Consider the following 16,676-nt stretch of genomic DNA (forward strand, 5'->3'; position numbering starts at 1 on the left):
GCAGCTTGGCTTCTTCAAGCGTTCTCTACCTTACGGCACAGCCATGGAAAAAGCTCAACTCAAACCGCAGGCTGCCTCTGAGGCCTAACTGATCGACTGAGGTACCAGAAGCACCACATCTGGCCAAATGATTGCAAAGGAGAGAATCACAACGGAACATGTGGCGTGGATCAGAGAGACTACTGGAACTCCGCTGTGCTGCACTAGAGGAAGACAAAAACCCGAGGATCTACAAGCCAAATGAATGTTTTTGAATATTTATATCTTTGTTTTTAACCCTATTGGGATTGTCGTCAAATAGAACTGATCTCTGTGCCTAGAAACAAATTTTAGATCGTCCAGCAAAAAGAAGCACACATGTTGCCTTTATCCTGTTCATGCAGGAACAAGTTGGGTTTACTTTTATAGACGCCTGCGATGACCTGCTTCGTATTGGTGCTAATGATTGAACACGTTTCCCGTCTCTAACAGGAAACAACCGAAGATTGTTTTTTCAGGTTAACAACTGATTTGCAGCCTATACAGTAGCCTGTTTAAGAGCTGAAATGAAATGTTTGACCCTGTTTATTTACGCCTGTGTGAGCTGTTGTCGCTTTCCAGCCCGCCGCCACTATGCAACCCCTGAACAGGAAAAGCGGGTATTGAAAATGCTTTAGATGGATGTTTTTCAGCTGTTTTTGGAAATGATCACTTTCTGCCTCAGGTTGGTGGACAGTGTTTTTTTTTTTTTAATTATTATTATAAATTTTTTTTTTTTGCACTCAAAGGAAATCTACTGATATTTTTTCTTTTCAAATACACCAAAGACTGACTGAGCTTCCTTTGAGATTTGACTTTGACTCCTACTGATCACTTCGTCCAAGTCCTGTGCGTGTTGTTCTCAGCGTCGGCGCCGTTAGCCAGCTGGGACCGCCACAGACCTGTTGAACCTCATGTCGAAGCAGCGCGGCGCTTCCTGTCAGAAAGTGGTGCTCTCCTGTCTTTTCTGATGCTTCAAGGGGGGGAAAAAAAGCACACAGAGATGTCGGCCGTAGTAGCATGATGAAAACGGACAGAGACAGGACAGACAGCAATGATGTAGCCTTGACAGGAGGCTGAAGAATGATGGATCCTTTTTCAGCTTACAGTGTGATGCTGAATGAGATACTGTATTTTATTTAGTTTTGTTTTTTTGATGAGTAAAATGAATGAGACGCAGCTGACATCATCCCACTACCAAAAAGGCTACAGGGACTGAACAATAAGTCATTGTATCTGTTTCTTTTATATGCAGGTGCATCTGAATAAATTAAAATATCAGCAAAAAGAGCATTTATTTCACTAATTTGGCTCAAAAAGTAATGGAGAATTTTCAGAATTCTTGATCTGTTTTTCCTTCCACTTAACTTTCTGTTAATACGCGTACATGCAACACTGAACACTTGGAGAGTGTTTGTGTGTGACGTTGCCACAACATAACATATTCCTCCAATAATAATGTATTTCATTTATTAGTCTCATGTGATTTTCAGATTTTCTGAGAGCTTCAATGTTGATCTTTATGAATTTGAAACCACAACCATCAAAATGAACAGAATGAAGTGCTATAAAATGCATTTTCCTTTCAATATTTGAAATGAGTAAATTAATTGGGCGATATTCAAATTTATTAAGATGCACCTCTGCTCACGTTTTTGTGCCTTAATGTAAATACTTCATGCCTGTGGGTTAGCGTTCGGGTTGCTTGCGTGTGACTCCATGTGTCCATGGATCCGTGTGAATGATGTATTTAAGTTCTTTTGTTTTGAGTGTGTCTGGTTTTTACCTTTCCCGCCGCCTAGTCCTTTGTAGCCTGAGATAATTGAGGTCAGAGTTTTTCGTTAATATTAAACCCAACAGCAAAAATACCTCAAACAAAGGGATAACAACTAGGCACTGGGAACTACACAATGGTTGGAAGTGCAATATTTATATTCACTCTTTTTAATGTATCACTGCTTTTATTTGATGTTTGTTTTAAACCAGAAGGTGTAGACTAAATCTCCAGTTTTTTTTTTTGTTTTTACTTGCTTTCTCACTGCGAGCAGAGTGGAATCTAAAAAAGACTTTCCCCAATCCAGATATACTCATCCTCACTTCACTGGACTGCTCTGAACTGCCTCCACCGTCTCACAGGTTTTTATTACACAGATTGATGCTGAAACAAAGCCACGAAGCATGTTCGATAGTTACAGGCTCTGCTTTTGCAGCTGTTCAACCATTTTAGTTAACATGTGTTGTGCACATTTTTCCTCCACCTGCCTCCTAAAACGTCCGATCAGCGGATGATTTACGTCCACCTGGACGAGAAAATCCCCATTTAGTTACGGATTTAAATCCTTCGTCTGATATTTTCTCTTCCCTTAAATTTGCCAACGACAGGACCATTCTACTTTTTCCTCCATTGTTACATCAGGAGAAGGCACTGGTAATTATTTTCTCTTTTTTTATGTCTTCCTCCACTTTTTCTCTCCAGGACTTTAAAAGAAGTTGTACATATTTGTGACAAGGAGAGTTTTGACTGAGAAATTTCTCACCCCATATTGGGGAGACTTTTTTTTTGTGCCAGGTGGAAGGTCTGTTTTTACCTGCTTTGGTTTGTACTTTAAATAATAAAACAAATCTCCTTTTTACCATTTTTTTTGTGTCCTCATTGACTACGCATAACTTGGAAAATAATTTATTTAGAAAACATCATATGAAAGCATGTGAATGTTTGGCATTGTTGCCAAAAATGTATAACACAATATATTACTTTAAAAGTGAAAACAGAAGTGCTCAGAAAAGTCAAAGATGGCATTTGTGGCACAAATGTTTAACATGTGTTGTATGACTGCAGCTTACAATGTGTCGTATAAAATTTTTTTTTTTAAATTTACAGCAGATATAGAGCAGCATTTTTACATGTTGGTACGAAGCCTTTTGGGGCGGATGTAAGGCTTGATTGGTAAAAACATTCCCAGCTGTCCTGTTGTTCAGCACTGACGTCATTCCTGTGCAAGCTGCACATTTTCACTTCATGCTGTGAACTGCAGAAAGATCCATCCTACTCAGCCGACTGTAAAAGTTCAGAAAATCCTTGCAGTCCAGTTCTGATTTCGATGTAAAGCTCCTGTATTTGTCCGTCCACAGGCGGATGTCCTAGCATTCGATTGTTCTCGACAGCTGTGTGAGCTTCCGCTGGTTGTCGATCACCTTCAGGTTTTGAATGTATTGTCGGATGTTGCTGGGAGAGCGGAGAGGAAAGGCGTGGTCGGAATCTGGGCGAGAGAGAGAGAGAGAGGGGGGAAATTCACACCTGCATGTTAGAAATATAAACCCAGAAAAAAATAGGCTTTAAAGCTACAGCATGTAACTTTTTATAAAAAAATGTTTTTACTTATTTGTTGAAACGAGACACAATCTGTGAAAAAAAATTAGCTCCTCTGCCTTTTCCCTGCTGTCTCCAGAAATGCAAAGCTCCTGGTAAGAAAAAACCAATCAGAGCTAGGAGGAGGGTCTTAGCACTGTCAATCAAGCTCATCCACACTTTGCCAACCATGAATGCTCATGCTAGATAGCATGGCCACCAATGATGGAAAATAAACAGTTTTCCTGCAACAATAAGCTGTTTTTTTATCATTAGCAAATTGAGTAGCAAGTACATGAGCATTATTGACAGCGCTAAGACCTTCCTCCTGGCTCTGATTGGTTGCTTCTGACTGAGAGGTTTGTATTTCTGGAGATGGCAGGAAAAAGACAGAGGAACTGGATTTTTTTTATCGATTATCTGTCTCTTACTATGCTGTCGTGACATAGTGAAAGTTTTAACAAAAACAAAAAAAACCCCAAACATATTGTTTATAAAAGTTACATCCTGTGGCTTCAAGTCATGACTACAAAAAGAACATAGCTTACACGTAGACAATCGTGTAGCCGGCCCATCCAGAAACATGCGATCAGCCAGGCCCCTCTGTGGTGATGAAGGCACTGCAGAACAGCAAGAGAATAAAACAAAGTGGATAAAACAAAGTGGATCCCTCCAGTGAAGCTGAAACATGCGAATGTCCGTCCTCAGAATGGTGGACTGTTGTTTACATGACGGCATCCATGGTTCACTTACCGTAAGGTTGGCTTCTGCAACCTCGTACAATTTTAACTGTCTTGGCAAGCATTCGCTGGGACAAGAAAGAGATTAAACATTTCAGTTCCCACAGTTTTACAAAAATGTTTCATTGAATACAATTAAGCCAAAAAGTGAGCAAAAAAAAATAATAAAATAAATAAAATCCTGTACCATTTTCTCAAAATTCACCAGTTTGTCAACATAGTTTGGGTTGCCTTCATGGATGAATGTCATGTCTGTGGAGAAAAAAAAAAAAGAAGGGATTTGGTATTTTAAAAATTCAGAGAAATGTCTTCTGATTTCTGAAGCTGACTGTTGGTGCTTCTTTACCTTTCAGCAGCAGAGGCATGAAGGGAATGTAAGGAGGACTGAGTTTGGCCACAGCCAGGCGGTAGGCCCGGTGGTTGCGTGAAGGATCCTGACAGAACCAGAGAAAGCATCAACACCAGCATGTCCTGCACACACTCACTCACTAATCGAAACAATGCAACAAAATAAGAGATATGACAGTTTGTGGTGAGATTTACCATCAGTCGCTCATAAGCACAGTAGATTCTTTTGGTTTTGCTCGGTATTCTCTGCAAGGTAAAGTCAAAAGTTGTGTAAGAAATTAGAAAAATGTGATATTATATTATATTATCATGTCTGCTCACCTCCCAGGTCTTGTAAAGCCTCTGCACAGAACTGTTGCTCAGACCAAACATCACAGCGAAAAATGAGTTGAGATTCCTCTGCTCTTTTAACCTGAAGATGAATATATGTTTAGAAAACCATGTTGATTTTAAAATGTGTGAAATACTGCTGTAAAGAGTTTAGCAATTACACAAAAACACTGTGCGAACCAAAAGTTGATATCACCTGATTAATTTACAAAACCAAATGCAGAAAAGTGAAAAAAAAAAAAAAAAGCTGTAATTTCCTGTTTCCTTTGATAAAAATTAATATTTTAAAATGGGGGGATTTAATTCTGGCAACAGACACAAAATTGGGGATGTTTTCAACTTTCATTTAGCAAAGACAGTGAAAAATATATAAAAATGAACTAATTACAACTAAAATTGTTGATTCTTCCTAGACAACCTCCTAATTTTTCTGAAAATAGGGCAAGAAAAATGTTTCCATGTTTCCTGTTCAACGTGCCAAATATGGTTAGGAATTTAAGTAAAGGTCCTCTTTGCTCAATGCTTTTGGGATTTCCATCGTTTTCAACTTCCGATATAAAAGTATAAGAATGTATTCACCATCTCCACCCAACTGGCACGCACCGTGCAAAGAATCAAGCGCACCAAACCCTTTCACTGCTCAAGCTCAGCCCAACTCTTTACCTGGCTCACCTGAGCTCACATAACGATCTCTCTTCAGACAAAGAACCTCAACTGAAAGCTTCTTCAAAGACACCGCAGGTAGGAAATGGACACTATTCACAGTTTACATGATTCAGACTGAATTCAGGAGAACAAAATGGATTTATTGTTTGATGCAATGTTTTTATTAGTTCCACTGTTTGAAACATAATTTGTTCTCTCCTATCTGTTGTAGGGTTTCAACTTGTTCATATGCTGCTAATGAGATTAATCTAAAGAAATTATGGATGAAAGATGGATAAAAGATATCACTGAGAGGGAAGAATAATGCTAACTGCTAACTTTGGAGGAAAAAAGCCTTTTTCTGGCTTAGGCAAAAGCTGAGGAGGCTTAAGAGAGCAAAAAACTTGACAACTGCGATGTATTGTTTAAAAGGTGATCTGAAGAAATATTCAGTACAGTAAATAAAAACAATGACATGTTGGTGCAGTATGCACAAAGTTTAAAAGTAAGTAAAACTGCTCTCCCATTGCACCTTGTCTTGCGTTTTGTTGTGTTGAGAAATTATTATCCCACTTATGGATGTTAATATGCTTATTTTTAGAGTCAGTGTTTTACCGTCGGTCAATATCTGACTCTAAAAACAGATTAACATCCATTAGTGTGCTTTTATATCATACTGATCGTTTAAAACTCGTAGCTGGGCAAAAGAAGAAGGAAAAAACAACAAAAGAGACGGGGGTAATTAAGGGAAGTAATATTTCTATTGAAACAAACTGATGAATTGACCATAAAGTTTTAAAGAAAAAGACAAATCAGCTTTCTTGTCTTCTTACACTGAGGCGATTTTGATGAACTTCTTGAGCAGAATGGCCCGTTTGACCAGATCCTCACAGAGGCACAGCTCAGTCACCACCCAGTGCTGGACCACGTTAAAGTGCCGCACAAACCGCTCCAGGTTGGCCGTGGTGGCACCTGGGAATTTATGGCGACCAAATATGTAGTAGACGAGCTCCACCTGCAGAAACGCATCAACACCGCGTAAAAAATACAACAGCCTTGAGGTGAGTGACAGAAAAGCTGCTTAGAGCGGAGGATGTAATGGCACAGATTGTTTTACTTGTCGTAGCAACCAACTGGAACGCTCCATGGGTGGTAAGCAATCTTTGCTCCTTTGTTCTTCAGTAAATGGTTTATATAATGTGATATTTTGTCCAGAAATGTGCGATGTTACCTCATGCATGGCAGTAAACAGTTCCCAGTCGTAGTTAGTCAGTTCGGTGGCAATGTCTTTGGAGCTCATCTGCTCAATGAGGTCTGTCGTTGCCTGTTCTGGGCCCTGCTGATCCTTCAGCGGCCGCTGTACCAACAGAAGAGCATAATTGTTGGACTTTTCTAAGAAACTGTATGAAATATGCAGAAGACAAACATTCCTCACCAGCTGTTCCACTTCGCTGCTTGTACAGATGAACAGTCTCTCATTGAGGCCCAGAGCAGTGTAGACTGCAGTGGCATCCAGCTTTAATTGCGCTCTTTCTGTAAGAAAAAATTAGACATACACCAACATCTCACCATTTATTATTATTTATGTACGGTGTGTATATGTAACGGGGTTTTATTTTCACTGTAATACAGATGTGAAGTTTGTCAAAATGTAATTTATTTTGTTCAGTAAAATACATTTGTTGGTGTTGTAAGTTGCTGCTCCTGACAGTTGGTGGTTACTATAGAAACCGGTAACTGACAGCCCCTCCCCCCCTTTCACTGTTGCCATCGGTAACTGTGGTGTAGTACTAGAATCAGCTCTGTGTTTTCTTTACAAAGTATTTAACGTATATATTAGACAAATTTTACAGTGTTTCATGAGTAATTTTGCTATGTTTTGTATGCGTTATCATTATTAATGTTGTAGCTATGTTTAACTTTACAACTGCTAACTGGTGCTAACTGCTCAGTGGGAGCTCTTGCTTTGTAGTTGATTTAAGGTTGTTGTATTTTATTTAACGTTTAGGGACAGAAGCTGCTGGACTGATGTTAACCACCAACTTGATTTTCTCTTTTCTTACAATAAACCCAGTGAACTTGAATATGTCTGTTGTGAAGTCAACCAACCTACTGGACCTGAGACGAATATAGAAGGGTTAAAGTTTCTACAACTGTTGGAAAACCGTAAAAGCGAGGCCCACCTCCACTGGAGTTCATTTTGACCAGAACATGATCTCCATCTGCTTTGACTATTGCCGACATCACCTCTTGAACAGATGAGCTTACAGGGAGCATCAAGGAGAGAGGTTTGCTGTCTGCCTTGTAAATCTCGTATAACACTGAAGTGAGAGGAAAAACAAAATGAAACGTCAACATTTTCTCATTTAATGCTGCAGAAACACAAAATCTTCAGTAATTTTTAAATACTGATAAGTTTTTCACTTATAACTTGGCATTTTCCCCATGATTGAAATTAAATAATCTTCTAGTGGAACTAGTTCATTTGATCAATAATAAGCGATTGACTTAAAACAACCTCTCATATCTTGATAAAAAGTTACTTGTCCAGTGGACTAAGATATTTGCACTAGAAACTTAGACCAAAAATACTTGATAAGATTTAATTTTTGCAACGTAACTTGAATCAGTTAAATTTTCTCTATGCAACCTAAAGTGCACTAGAAAGGAATGCACATAAGCAAAAATAGACCTAAACAAATCATGAATAAATGAAGGATGCATGATAAAGCAGTTAAAAACAAGATTATTATAAGAAGGTAATAGGTATTAAAAGATGTTTTGCAAAAATGTTTTTTCAAAGATATTACAATTTTTAGCTCTATTTTGTATTCAAAAACATGTTAATTATGTAATTTAAGGTATCTACTCAACATGCCAATATATTATTTAGTAAAAAAGTGTGACGGTTTCAGAATTCTGGAACAAATAACAGCAAATTTGTTACATTTCTTCCACCTATAAATCCTTTATTAACACTCCTAGTGAAGACTAAAAAAAGACTTAACAGCTATGGAGACTTCAATACTTAAAGATGACACTCAGTTCTGACACAGTAAGTTTGGTGACTCTCAGCGTGAGTGAGTGTTTAAGCTTTTTTAACTACTCTGCCTGTAGCTTTGGACAGATTTAGGTGAGAAACTATTCTCTTTTAGCCATTTCATAACTTATGAAGATCAACATATCTCAAGCCTAAAAGAAAGGTTCTCCTGTTTTTCCTATTTTGTAGGTTCAGAGTTGGGCCTTTGTGTCCCGTCATGTTTCTACCCAAATAAACTGGATTTTTAAAAATTTGCTACTGTAAGTATATTTGAAGAGGGCTCACACAACGATGCCCTATTTGAGCCACTAGGTGTCACTGTTCTTGTGCATTTAAGGTAGAAATGTAAACGTAATGGGTGTTGCCCGCTCACTACTGTTGACAAAGGATATTTGTTGGAACATGTTTAGTTGCACATATGAACTGGAATATTAATCTCTGCATATATGCATATCTGCATATCTGATGGGTGAAAAACTATTGGAAGAAGGACATTTGCACTATTATGTCAAAATAAGAGGATGCAATCAGAGTGCCTAAATCTCTCAAACATAGTCTTGCTTTGCTTATTTAATGCAAATCAGTAACGAGCATGGACATTTTGAAATCTTATTTTAAAAACTCAGTTATATAAATAAAACAGTTGATGTATGAATGTGTTACATTCTCCCTGATTTACAAATTAATTGGTTTGTTTAAGATCCAGAACATTGCGCACCTTTATCCTGTGCTTTGATTGGCTGCAGCCTCCCAACCGGCTCCTCACAGCTCGAAAACCAATCAAACTGCTGATTCTGCCGAATGCAACAAAATGACTCAGATCAGTGAGAGAAGAGATATTTTGAAATTAAAGTGTATTAATGAGAGCATTAGAAGTGCTTTTCTAGTCATACTGGCCATTCAAAGCACTAGACAACAAAAAGCATCGATTATAAATAAATCTCACCCTGCTCAGTGACTGATAGCCGTTCTCCATCCTGTCAAGTTATAAAACAAAGATAAAAATGGTGTTCCAAAGCATTATTTAGTGTTCATGAATTAATTTCTTGCAAAAATAGCAGGAACTAAGTGAAAAGTATTTACACTTTTGTTCTCCTTCTTTCCCTAAACTGTTCCTTCAGGATGCTGGACAAACGATAATCAGCTGCAACCTCCTTTTTCAGTCTCTGCTTGAGCCAAGAAGAAAAACGAGCAGGAGAATTATTCAAGTATTTTAATATCTCATTGCATTTAATGAAGATCAGTTTCTCACCTCCAGAAAGTCCCCAACTTCTGGGTCTTCTTTCAGCAGAAGGCCGTACAGCGCCACCCACTGGGCAATCAGCTTCACTACCTTCTGTTTGGTGTTGAAGATGTAAGCAGTCTTCTCCTGATCTGAGCCTTTGGACAACTCTGCCTGGTAAGTGCAAAGATGGTTAAGGGTCTAACGCAATTAGCAGACATTATAATTTTCTGCAGCACTTTCCAAAGTGTGAATAAACTGAAAACATTGGTCAGGATATTGATGCTGCAGAGCTGAGCACAGCTGGCTGGACGGCATGAAGACTTTATGAGTGAGCAGGAAGTCGCTCACGCAGGGATCTGAGGGGAGATGATCAGTCAGTCAGCTGTATCTGACCGTCTGGACAAACAGAAAAGCATGGGGATGTGGTTTCCTCTCACCTATAGGATCGTTTCCATTGGAATCCAGCTTCAGTGTGTCCAGGAGATGTTCCAGGATTTTTTCAGGAGTTCCTGACATAACTGTGTATCTGCAACAGAAAGGAAAGGAAGAAAACTTCTTTAATGCCTTGCACTGCTTCGTTGTGCTGCCTTGGGGTTGACCAGGGTCTTTACATGTCATATTACGGTTTTAAAATTGTGAATGACATCTAGGTACAATATTTTTTTAAATTCATGCAGTAGAGAACATTTCTTTTTCATAAAACCACTGACAGAAAAAATCCTGTTGGGTCTCTGGTGTGTGTATTTGGGTAGATGAATCACAAAAGGCACACAAGCTTTCATTAGAGAACATTATGGTGGATCAGCTCCTTTTGACATATAGTACACTGACAACATTTACCTCAAGTCAGGATAAAATGCAGCTAAAGCAAACATTAAATTATTATTTCTTTCACTTTAATACAAGAAAAATACAAACGATGTACTCAGAAATCAGCCACTCTGCACCTTATGTTCTGTCATTAATGACAGGTAGAGAAATAAGCTTGTTTTTTAGAGTGTAGATTTGAACTTGATTCAATAACGATTTACAAAAACATAGCTGAACATTAAAATCCATAACTTGTTCTTCAATAAGTAACTATATCTAAAGGGAGTTTGACTGATTTTACATAAAAATCAAAGTGGCAGTTTTAACAATGTTCTAACTCGGCAGATATTGAATTACAATATGATTAAATTTGGTGCAACATCACAAATGAAGACTTTAAGCCAAATGTTTATATGACCATCATGTCATCTTTGGATTTTTATGAAAGTGTGCATGTCAGTGTTTTCTGACAGACCCATTGCGTTGAGGACATCTAGTAATATTAGACAAATTGTTATCGGCTGGGCTGAAAGAACAAGACGGCATGTTCAGATGTACAAATGAAACACAAAAGAATACAGTAGCATTTGTGTTAGGGAAGAGAAATGCTTGTGTGTGACTCACTTGCTGTTGGCTGCAGCTCCCCCTTGACCATTGCAGTCTGCGCTCTTCTCCAACACGAGGACGGTCTTCCCGTGCTCCTCCAGCCGCACCGTATTAGCCTCCACATCCTGGAAAACAGAGCAGAAAATTACAGTTTTGCTGGTGACACGTTGCAGGTCAGGAAGATCTCATGTAGAGTTAGGAGGATGTCGGACAAACCTTGAGGATTCGAATGAAATCATGCTTGTCAACACGGAGGAAGTGGCAGTTGTCCTCTCTCAGGATGATGGTGGCGGCACGCGGCGCGTCGTTCAGCAAAGCCAGCTGCCCAAAGTCCTCGCCCTCGTGCAGCGTGGTCACGATGCCCTGTTTGAACACAAGTCACATGAGCATGACAATCAGCTCAAATCTGAGTTAACCTAAAAGCCGTGTTCAGGGTTACCTTTCCATGTGTGATCACGTTCACTGAGCCTTTCCAGATGATGTACCAGGAGGTTCCTTTATCCCCCTGGCTGAACACTGCATCACAATGAAACGCAGTCAGCACAAACATGGTTCACCTGCACACATCTTTGTCAATAAATTACTATGACAACCCCGCTTACATTGCACCTTTCCTATTATATGCTGCATTAACTCTCATAATCATGAGCAGGGAGGCACGGTAGAGAGCAAAAAACAAAAAAAAGTTAATTATCTGCTCACCTTTAGTGAAGAGAAAAATGAATGAAGACCTAAAGAGGCTGAATGCTTAAAATGGTATAAAGTGAAGGAGTACCAGCATGAATCCTGTTATGGTGTCATATGTATACATAAACCCCAGTAATATTCAGATAAATGCTGTTTAGCAAGATGCAGAGGAACTCGATATCTTATTTGACCAGATTGTTAAAGGTGACCCATTATGCTTACCTGGACAGATTAGGACAGGTCTTATCATCTTAATTTAATTTTTTGCACAAAATCATTCTTAGATAATGAGATTTTAGTCTGCTGAGTTCACTAGCAGACTCCTTTCAGAATAAGCTATTTTAGGGTGTCTTCACACTTTAAATCCAAATAAGCTGCCGCTAGCCAAGCCCCCCAGTTCAATGTTTTCACCCGTATACCAACATGGCTGCAACATGTGGAATTCTACATCTTTGTGCAATTGTACATCTTTGAAAAGCAGAAGTAAAGCCTCCAGCACAACCAACAAGAATGCAGCAAGTGGTTTCTGGATGGTTAGTCAACAGTAAAACACTTGTCCTTTCCAGAAGCCATTGTACAGCACATATAGAGGTAAAACCAGCTGACCAAATGTGCTGACCCTCAGCTAGGGTTGCTAGGTAATGGCCTGTACATAATTGCTATCCTTTGTGGACCAGAAAAAATACACAATAAATTCTGACTTCTAAACCCATTTTTTGTTTTTAAAAATCGCTAAATTTGTATATAACAATTCCACCCTAAAAACAAATTCAAAAGAATCAAATGACCAAATAAAAATACTTGCACACCCATGATAAACACAACACAAAGACTCCACCTATGTTGATTTAGCTTGCTAATCTGAAATGAAGACGCATAATTCCACATAAGTCATCGGTTATTAACTATCCAGTTTCCCTCTGTAAGAGCCAAGAGCCGTTATGAGCGATAATGTCGGTAATGAATCACTTACAGACTGTTCCAGACTTAACGTGGGATTCAAACACCAGCACTGCGGCCAGCTCCTTCCGCACCTACAGACACAACACAGTAAAGACAGGAAGCCTAGAATTAGACTATGTGGAAGTGGATTATTAACTAAATAAAAGCATAAACATAAGGGGTGTGTAGAAGCTAGGAGTAAAGGACTTACTGAAGACGAGAGATGAGCGGCGGCTTTCACATGGAGCAGCTCCTCATAGATGACCTCGATGTCCTCAGCGCTCCTCTGACTGGGACTGAACAACAAATAATCAACATGAGCATCTGTCTCTTCTGGTTCCTTACACTGGCAAAGGAACCTCAGACATATTTTAAGCAAATCATACGACTGCTGATTTATACTAGGGATGCAAACAATTGATCACCTTACGATTAATTATTGACTAATGGTTCATTAGAGTAAAATTAGCTCCAATTGCGTAACTAATAACATCCACTTAGGCCTTCTTTTAGTGTTGTAATTTGGCCGGAATTCAGCAGAGGGCGTCGTTGATCATCGTTAAGCAGAGGCAGTTGACACAGAAACAAAGATGGCGGAACCATAACAGAGCTAGAAAGAGAAACGATCCAGACTGTTGTGGGATGCTAAATGTACTTTATGCGGTTCTGTTTAAAAATTAAGCTGTTAAGTATTCACCTTAATAGTACTCGCCGTACTACAAAGGTGAGGAGGATGTGATGACAGAAAAGCGGAGGGGAAAACAGAGAAAATATTTCTTCATGGGTAATCACAGACCGAATGAACATCTCTCTGTTCACTGGGAATTAACCGTTTCACATATTTTATTCTCTTTTATTTTTCTGTTGAGCAACTTCAGAAGTTTCTGTTTTGTTATATCTTATGCATATGTTTAATTATAATAATGTGAGAAAACCACAATTTTCTGTTTGTTCAGTATGCAGCTGACAAAATATTAAAATGTAATGAGATATTGTTAAATTCAGTATATTTTGAAAAATTTAGCCCTTGTTATGTTATGAAAAGACAGTCGACACTCAGGTTTTTACTTGGGTTTTTAAGAAAATGGCTGCTTATTGATGAGATCAGTTGACTTTAGATCAACTTATTAGTTAATAACGTACATCCCTAATAAATACACAAAAACTGTCCAACAGTTTTCCATGCTGACCATTTGCGTAGGATCATGGTGAGCAGCGCATCGGGGCCCAGCTGGGACAGCAGGGACAGAGCTTCATGCAGCTCGTCCTCCAACTCCTTCTCGTTGGAGACGTGGTTCAGGCCAAACTCTGAGTCCTGGAACCGGTAGAACTGTGTGTCCTTGTCAAGGAAGTTCAGATCCTGTTTCACTGGAAACATTCACAAAACAGGAAAAGACGGCAGGATTTAAAAATTTATTCACTTCAAACAGAAAAACGGTGCCTGTAAAAAGAATTTGCCTCTCTGGATGTTTCACCCATTTAATTCCCAAATCAGTCATGTTGAATAAAATTAGAATAAATATATTTTAAAAATCCTTTAATTTCAACAAAATGACAAATAAAAATATGTAACATAAATTAAATGTGTGGAGACTCCATGGTCAAGTGGCAGATGAGATCAAAGAGGAGTAACATCACCACAACCCACTGTGAAGCATGGTGGTGGCAGCATCATCCTGGAGGCAGTTTGGTTCTGTGACTTCAGAGAACGTTCGTTTATCAGCAAGACGACCCAAAGCATTTAGCTAAAACTATGCAGAAACGGTTTGAAGAAAACAAGGTGGCTGTTCTGAAATGGCCCAGTCAAAGTTCAGACCTCAGTGACAGGGTTGAAATGGGATGTTCAGTCAATTCCCATGTAACCTGGTAGCTTTATCAGTTTGACATTAGTCGTTTTTGTCACAAAAGCCTAATTTAGTTGATTATAATTGATTTATAAAAGCAATAAAAAGGGTAAAACGTCCAAGCAGTTGAGTACCATTTACAGGTACTGTAATTACCTCAAGGTCGGACATTGTTTTGACATTGAAGTAAATTTTGTTTTCAGATATGAGCTTCGTAAAAATCCAGATACATGGAAATAAGTGCAAATTGTTTCTGAGTTCCTGTTGGCTCCTGATGAAGCACTTGTGTCCTGATTGGAGTGGTCTTCATCGGGATAACGGAGCATCATCTCAGAGGCATGAACAGCCAGAGAACCCTCGACCCGGCAGAAAACGCTTTCAGACCGATGCCACAATATTCATGTGCGCTGAATTTCAAGCTTTTCGAACTCTTCTGGAAAATGTTAGAGTATGCTACTGCTGCAGAGATTATCATCAGCATAAATTAAAGACATTAAATATGGAAGAAACATCAGACATCCATCAGTGGCATGCATCTTCAATTACGCAAAGATCCAAGAATTTCATGAATATTAACATAATATGTCTTGAGCTCAGCTGTTTAGCTGTTTAATAGTTGTTTTTTTTCATGTTTATTCAAATTGTCACCTTGTTTTGACAGTAAGGTATGAGACAATATCTATAAAAATCAACTCCTCTGAGTCATAGCAGTCTGCAAAAATGCACCACACCATGTCAGAAACAACAAGTAAGCTTGTGTATGCGTTGCTAAATGGCGCAAAATAACTTACTGCCAGGAAAACTGCTTATCCGATGTCATTGGTGGGTATGCTAACTAGCCTTAGCATACGTAGCTAATGCTAAGGCTATGTTGTGGTGAACCAGCTGTAGTGTAGCAGAGAGTAATGAGGAGGGTGTGAGTGGCATGTACACCAGAGTGATTGACAGCCCTAAGACTGTCCTCTTGGATCTCTGGTTGTTTCTGACTGAGTGGTGTATTTCTGTAGTTAGCACTGGGAGCACTGGGAGAAGGCAGAGAGCTTCATTTTCACATTTTATCTGTTTTGTACTGTAACAAAACGTTTTTCATTTATTTTTTCTAAATAAAAGATGCAGACTGCATCTTTAAATTAGACTAAATGATTAAATGACTTCTAAAGGCAAATAAACGTGCCAGATTTTTATCAAAATGTGAAGTTTTCCAAGGCAGTGCACAGGATTTTTCTGAACTGAAGCTGGATTTAGCGCCCTCACCATGAACGAGGATTCCCTCGTCCACCAGGACCTGCCACATTCCAGCAGCCTGACTTCTTGACTGCAGGCATTCGCTCTGTTTCATCAGCCAGTCAACCAACTCCTTCCCTGAGCAGCATTGCCTGTTGGGGAAACGAAGCAGATTGTAACACATGTAGCCTGTATTAGCTGAAGGTAAAAACACTGTGAGCTGAAGTACCTGTGCGTTTTCAGGTGATGCTTCCTGTCTCGGATCAGGCCAGGGTTCTTCTCGACCATAACGCTGTACACCGACCGCGCAGCTTTTACGACACGATCCGAAAGAAACTGAACAGAAAGGAGGAGATGAGTGGTTTTAATTTTGATGGATTTTACTGGAGGTCTTAGACAAAGCAATACAAAGTATGTTTAATTGTGAAGTGGATGAAACATGATTTATAGCTTCCATTGTTTGCAAGCTTTCAGAGTCTGAAAAGTGTGGTATGCGTTCACTCCCCGAGTTTATACGTTGTAGATGCGTCTTTTGGAAAACGTCGGTAAAACCTTTGCACAATTAGAGAGTCAAGTTTTTTCTTTTCAATAAAGTTTTTTCTATTAACTATTTTCAAATCGTGCCAAGAATTCCCATTTGGATTCATTTATGCTATTCTATACCGCATGTGTCAAACTCGAGGCCCGCGGGCCAAATCCGGCCCTCCACAGGTTTTTACAAGGCCTCCTAGACTCTAGAAATAAAACTTTTAAGATAATAGTGTGCTTAAATCTTATTTTATCAATCAAATCAGAGGTTTTATTTGTATTGTGTCAAATTATATTAATGTGAAAATATGTTTAATATTATTTTAGCAGTTTGTTATAG

The 16,676-nt window shown here is 38.9% G+C and overlaps 2 protein-coding genes and 1 long non-coding RNA gene across 5 annotated transcripts in view; 2 read left to right on the forward strand and 1 right to left on the reverse strand.

Moving 5' to 3' along the window:
• The window catches only part of itga5 (integrin, alpha 5 (fibronectin receptor, alpha polypeptide)), a 50,636-nt gene extending 47,981 nt beyond the window's left edge, over window positions 1-2,655 (forward strand). Inside the window, exon 30 of the mRNA XM_007553633.2 lies at window positions 5-2,655. Within this exon, the coding sequence (XP_007553695.1) occupies window positions 5-88 (84 nt within the window). The 3' untranslated portion in view covers window positions 89-2,655. The remainder of the gene's footprint in view (window positions 1-4) is intronic.
• The window catches only part of rapgef3 (Rap guanine nucleotide exchange factor (GEF) 3), a 33,056-nt gene continuing 18,418 nt past the window's right edge, over window positions 2,039-16,676 (reverse strand). For 2 of the 3 annotated variants that reach the window (XM_007553637.2, XM_007553635.2), the window contains 25 exons: window positions 16,038-16,144; window positions 15,839-15,960; window positions 13,931-14,108; window positions 12,952-13,036; window positions 12,772-12,832; window positions 11,551-11,627; window positions 11,328-11,474; window positions 11,130-11,236; window positions 10,133-10,221; window positions 9,973-10,051; window positions 9,723-9,873; window positions 9,554-9,639; window positions 9,417-9,447; window positions 9,189-9,264; window positions 7,614-7,751; window positions 6,866-6,963; window positions 6,662-6,787; window positions 6,264-6,445; window positions 4,777-4,867; window positions 4,651-4,701; window positions 4,454-4,541; window positions 4,295-4,359; window positions 4,121-4,175; window positions 3,916-3,987; window positions 2,039-3,278 (listed from right to left, as the gene is read on the reverse strand). In XM_007553637.2, the coding sequence (XP_007553699.1) occupies window positions 3,160-3,278; window positions 3,916-3,987; window positions 4,121-4,175; window positions 4,295-4,359; window positions 4,454-4,541; window positions 4,651-4,701; window positions 4,777-4,867; window positions 6,264-6,445; window positions 6,662-6,787; window positions 6,866-6,963; window positions 7,614-7,751; window positions 9,189-9,264; window positions 9,417-9,447; window positions 9,554-9,639; window positions 9,723-9,873; window positions 9,973-10,051; window positions 10,133-10,221; window positions 11,130-11,236; window positions 11,328-11,474; window positions 11,551-11,627; window positions 12,772-12,832; window positions 12,952-13,036; window positions 13,931-14,108; window positions 15,839-15,960; window positions 16,038-16,144 (2,481 nt within the window). In that variant the 3' untranslated portion in view covers window positions 2,039-3,159. The remainder of the gene's footprint in view (window positions 3,279-3,915; window positions 3,988-4,120; window positions 4,176-4,294; window positions 4,360-4,453; window positions 4,542-4,650; window positions 4,702-4,776; window positions 4,868-6,263; window positions 6,446-6,661; window positions 6,788-6,865; window positions 6,964-7,613; window positions 7,752-9,188; window positions 9,265-9,416; window positions 9,448-9,553; window positions 9,640-9,722; window positions 9,874-9,972; window positions 10,052-10,132; window positions 10,222-11,129; window positions 11,237-11,327; window positions 11,475-11,550; window positions 11,628-12,771; window positions 12,833-12,951; window positions 13,037-13,930; window positions 14,109-15,838; window positions 15,961-16,037; window positions 16,145-16,676) is intronic. The other variant, XM_007553636.2, reaches the window with a different exon arrangement.
• LOC103139153 (uncharacterized) lies at window positions 4,874-6,140 on the forward strand. Its single transcript, XR_476376.2, has 2 exons — window positions 4,874-5,526; window positions 5,663-6,140. It is a non-coding gene; the product is annotated as an uncharacterized LOC103139153 (long non-coding RNA).

Source organism: Poecilia formosa, unplaced genomic scaffold, assembly GCF_000485575.1.
Source record: "Poecilia formosa unplaced genomic scaffold, Poecilia_formosa-5.1.2 Scaffold57, whole genome shotgun sequence".
Taxonomy (NCBI): domain Eukaryota; kingdom Metazoa; phylum Chordata; class Actinopteri; order Cyprinodontiformes; family Poeciliidae; genus Poecilia; species Poecilia formosa.